General features: G+C 32.9%; 1 protein-coding gene across 1 annotated transcript; it reads right to left on the bottom strand.

Moving 5' to 3' along the window:
• Positions 1-551: 551 nt before the first annotated feature.
• Positions 552-3,055, bottom strand: LOC111888343 (uncharacterized). Its single transcript, XM_023884537.1, has 10 exons — positions 3,049-3,055; positions 2,713-2,994; positions 2,599-2,603; positions 2,069-2,163; positions 1,860-1,997; positions 1,354-1,769; positions 1,175-1,308; positions 962-1,054; positions 777-880; positions 552-660 (listed from the first exon to the last, which is right to left on the bottom strand). Exons 1-10 carry the CDS (start codon positions 3,053-3,055, stop codon positions 552-554), a joined length of 1,383 nt encoding a protein of 460 aa, XP_023740305.1.
• Positions 3,056-3,893: the final 838 nt, after the last annotated feature.

The raw sequence follows: 3,893 nt of genomic DNA on the forward strand, positions 1-3,893 counted from the left end.
CAGAAGAACGAGAAATGGTTTCATGTTTCTTGCTTTTCCAGGAAATCTGAGAGTCCCTAAGAAAGAGAGAATAACATGTAATAGAATGACGAGATGCAAGACACTTCGCCTAATCACCATCCATAAAACCTTTTAGAATTAAATTTTATGATTTAATAATAGAAACACCTATTCCTGGATTACTCTTCAGATACCTAAGTAATCTTAGAGCAATATTAAAATTAGATTTTCAAGGTGAGTGCATAAATTGACTCAAAACTTGAACTACATATGATATATCAGGTAGAGTAATAGTCAAATATATAATTTACCTATCAGTTTTTGAAAAAATAGTAATATCATGTAACAAAACATCGTTTTTATCTAATCCATCACCTCTAACAACAAGATTACATTCTAGAGGTGTCTTAACATGTTTACACCCTAATATTCAAAACTCATGAAGTAACTCTAAACAGTATTTCCTTCTGTTTAAAGAAATACCTTTTTCTATATCAACAACTTCAATTCCAAATTAAAAAATCAACTTTCCAAGATCTTTAATCAAAAATTTAGATCTTAAAAAAATCCTTAACAAGATTAATTTCATCAATGTTGTTACTAGTAAGGATGATATCATCCAGATAAACAAGTAAGAAAAGAGAACAATCATTTATGGTTCTAACAAAAAGAGAAAATTCATTAATACTTTGAACAAAACCAAATTCACAAAGAGAACTACACAACTTCTCATTCTAAATCCTAGGGGCCTGATTGAGCCCGTATAAAGATTTAACAATTTACAAACTAGGGTATCATCCTTACTATAGTAACCAAGAGGCAAAGACATATATGCATCTTCATCTAATTCGCCATAAAGGAAAGCATTATTAATATCTAACTGAAACAAAATCCAGCGAAAATTAACAGCAAGAGTGATAACAAAATTAACAACAAGAGTGATAACAGTTCTAATAATTACCATTTTGGCAACCGGAGAAAAAGATTCTTCGTAATCAATCTTATCTCTCTGATTATATCTATTGGCAACTAACCTAGCCTTAACCCTCTCAACCTCACCATTAGATTTATATTTTATTTTATAAACCCATTTACAACCATTGGGTTTTCTATCAGAGGGTAATTTACAAACAATCTAAGTTTGATTTTGATGTAAAGCTTCCATTTCCGAAACCCAATTAGGATCCATGGCATCTTCATAGTAAGATTGAGGTTCAATAGTTTTATTTAGATTAGTAGCAAAACATTTATTTTCAAAACTCAAAAAAGATGAATTCACAGATTTCTCAATTCCATACTTATACTTGCCTTCAACAATATAGTCACTCAATCTTTGAGGAAACCTAGACTAACAATTAGAACTTCTATTATTTAAAGACTGATCATTAAGAGAATTAGAAGGACCAATGTTTTCCTTATAACTCCCAAGTGTTTCAGAAGTAGTCATACCAGGTTTCAAATTGTGCATACCATAACTCTTAGTACCATCCTGAGCAGAGTCAAGTGCACCAAAATTAGAGATACCATCCTGACTAGCATCAGTTGTATTTGAAGGTTGATTTATATTTAACTCACCATCCTGATAGCTTCTACCAGAGACACTATCAAACTGAACATCAATAAGACTTTCAGAAGAAAGTGTTTCATCATTGAAAAAAGGGTCCCACCAATTGTTATTATTAGAGCTAGAGAACTTATGTAACTGAGATGCTTCATCAGAAAAGGAATTCATTTTAAAAAGGAAAATAGTGTTATAGAACTTCACATCCCTGGAGAAAAAGAAAACACTATTATCAAGACTATACAATTTATAACCTTTCTTAACATTGGAATAGCCAACCAAAATGCAATTTTCAGACCTTTCAGAAAATTTATCATGATTATTTAGAATTGTTGCAAAACATAAGCACCCAAAGACTCTAATCTTATCATAAGCAGGAAAACTCTTATATATCATTTCATAAGGAGTTTTCCCATTCAAAACAGATAAAGGTGTTCTATTTATTAAAAAACAGCAGTCATAACAGCTTCACCCTAAAAACTTTTAGGTAAACCGGATTGAAATAACAAGGATCTAGAAATGTTAAGATGATGCATGTGTTTCCTCTCCACAACACCATTTTGTTGTGGAGTATGAACACATGAAGTTTGATGAATAAGACCCTTATTTATAAAAAAAAAATAATAAATAAGTAAATAAATAAATAAAACTTTTCATTCTTGTGTTTACAAACTCAGTAACATTATCAGATGTTACAGACTTGAATTTAATACTAAACTGAGTTTCCAAAAAACATACAAAACCATGAAAGTAAGAAAAAAACTTCTTCTTTAGACTTTGTCAAATAAATCCAAGTAGCTCTATTAAAATCATCAACAATAGTAAGAAAAAACCTAAAACTTCCTAGAGCATTAACTTTATAAGGACCCCAAACATCCAAGTGAATGAAGTCACCAAGAACATTATACTTGTGTTTGCTTAAAGGAAATGGCTCTCCGGTTTGCTTAGATTTATAACAGAACTCACATGGCATTACAGACTCATCATAAAAATTAAGAACTGGTTTTAAAATATTTACAGCTTGATCAGTAGGATACCAAGCCTATGATGCCATGTAACATTAGAAATAAAGCATTTAGAATTATGATTAAAAATCTTAGACCCACCTAAAGATTGACTTTCAAGATAGTATAGGCCTCCAGATTCTTTACCAGTTTCCATGTACAATGAACCCTTGACAAAACTATGATTTTCATCAAAGGTGACTTTACATTTGTTTTCCTTACAAAGCTTATGAATAGAGAGAAGATTAACATGGAAGTCAGGTATTACAAAAACATCAGTTAAGGATACAGAATTAGAAAAATTCATATTTCCTATTTTGTTAATCTTCGCAGAAGTTCCATTAGGATGATCAACCATAAGGTTGAGCTTGGAAACATCAACAAGATCAACAAGTTGTGATCCAGAAGCAGACATATGTTGACTGGCTCCTGAATCAACAATCCATTTTTTATCCTTTAAACAAACATTGTTACATCTAATACCTGCCATGTTGACATTCATAGAAGTCTCGACAGGGAGATTTTTATCGTTAAGAAGGACTATAAGTTTAGAATAGTGATCTCTTGTCAATTGTTAGGTGCAATTTGTGCACCTTTTGCACACCTTTTAGTCCCTTTTCATACATCTATTTAGCATAACTATTCTTCCTTTTTCTTGCATTTCATCATATTCATGTTAGTCTCTAGAACAACCTTATTTGCACACGTTCATGTCTTTTTCAGGTAAACCGGAGGTTGGAACGTGCCTTAGGAAGAGCCAGGAAGCAATGGTGAAGATTTTGGGATGATCGGGCGAAGAATGAAAAAGTTGGAAAAATCAAGTTTGGAATTGGAGTCAGAGAGGTACACGGGGCGTGTTGAATTTACACTGAAAAGTGCACACGGGGCATGTTGAATTTACACTGAAAAGTGGGCACGGGGCGTGTTTGACCAAGAAGAAGTTGTTGACCATGTTGAACACGGGTCGTGTCAGTTTAGTGCGAATCAACATGGGCCCTGTTGGCTACTAAACACAACTTGTATCAGTTTAGCCTATTTTGACACAGGTCGTGTTCGACCCAAAAAAACTGCCTTTTGACAGTTGTTCCTATCTTTCATATTACGGGATGAGGGCCATTTTTACACACACACATGATACCAGAGCACACTGGGTGAAGGAATTTCAAAGGTTTTTGCAAGGATTTAATTTGTTATCATTTGGAAGCATTACTTCCCTTAATTGTAAGTCGTAATTGCACATCATTTCCATCTTTACAACTTGTGATTTTGTTCTAGCAATGTGTGGCCAGAACCCTAGTTTCTCCAACTTCATGTTTTGACTTCTTAGT

Source organism: Lactuca sativa, chromosome 2 (genome assembly GCF_002870075.4).
Source record: "Lactuca sativa cultivar Salinas chromosome 2, Lsat_Salinas_v11, whole genome shotgun sequence".
Taxonomy (NCBI): Eukaryota; Viridiplantae; Streptophyta; class Magnoliopsida; order Asterales; family Asteraceae; genus Lactuca; species Lactuca sativa.

Excerpts from the sequence above, each read along its gene's own strand:
- LOC111888343 (XM_023884537.1), bottom strand. Across the intron at positions 1,055-1,174 it reads ATGCCATGGATCCTAATTGG|GTTGAGAGGGTTAAGGCTAG; the intron begins GTTTCGGAAATG and ends TCTAATGGTGAG. Across the intron at positions 661-776 it reads GATACCCTAGTTTGTAAATT|AACCATAAATGATTGTTCTC; the intron begins GTTAAATCTTTA and ends TCTTTTTGTTAG.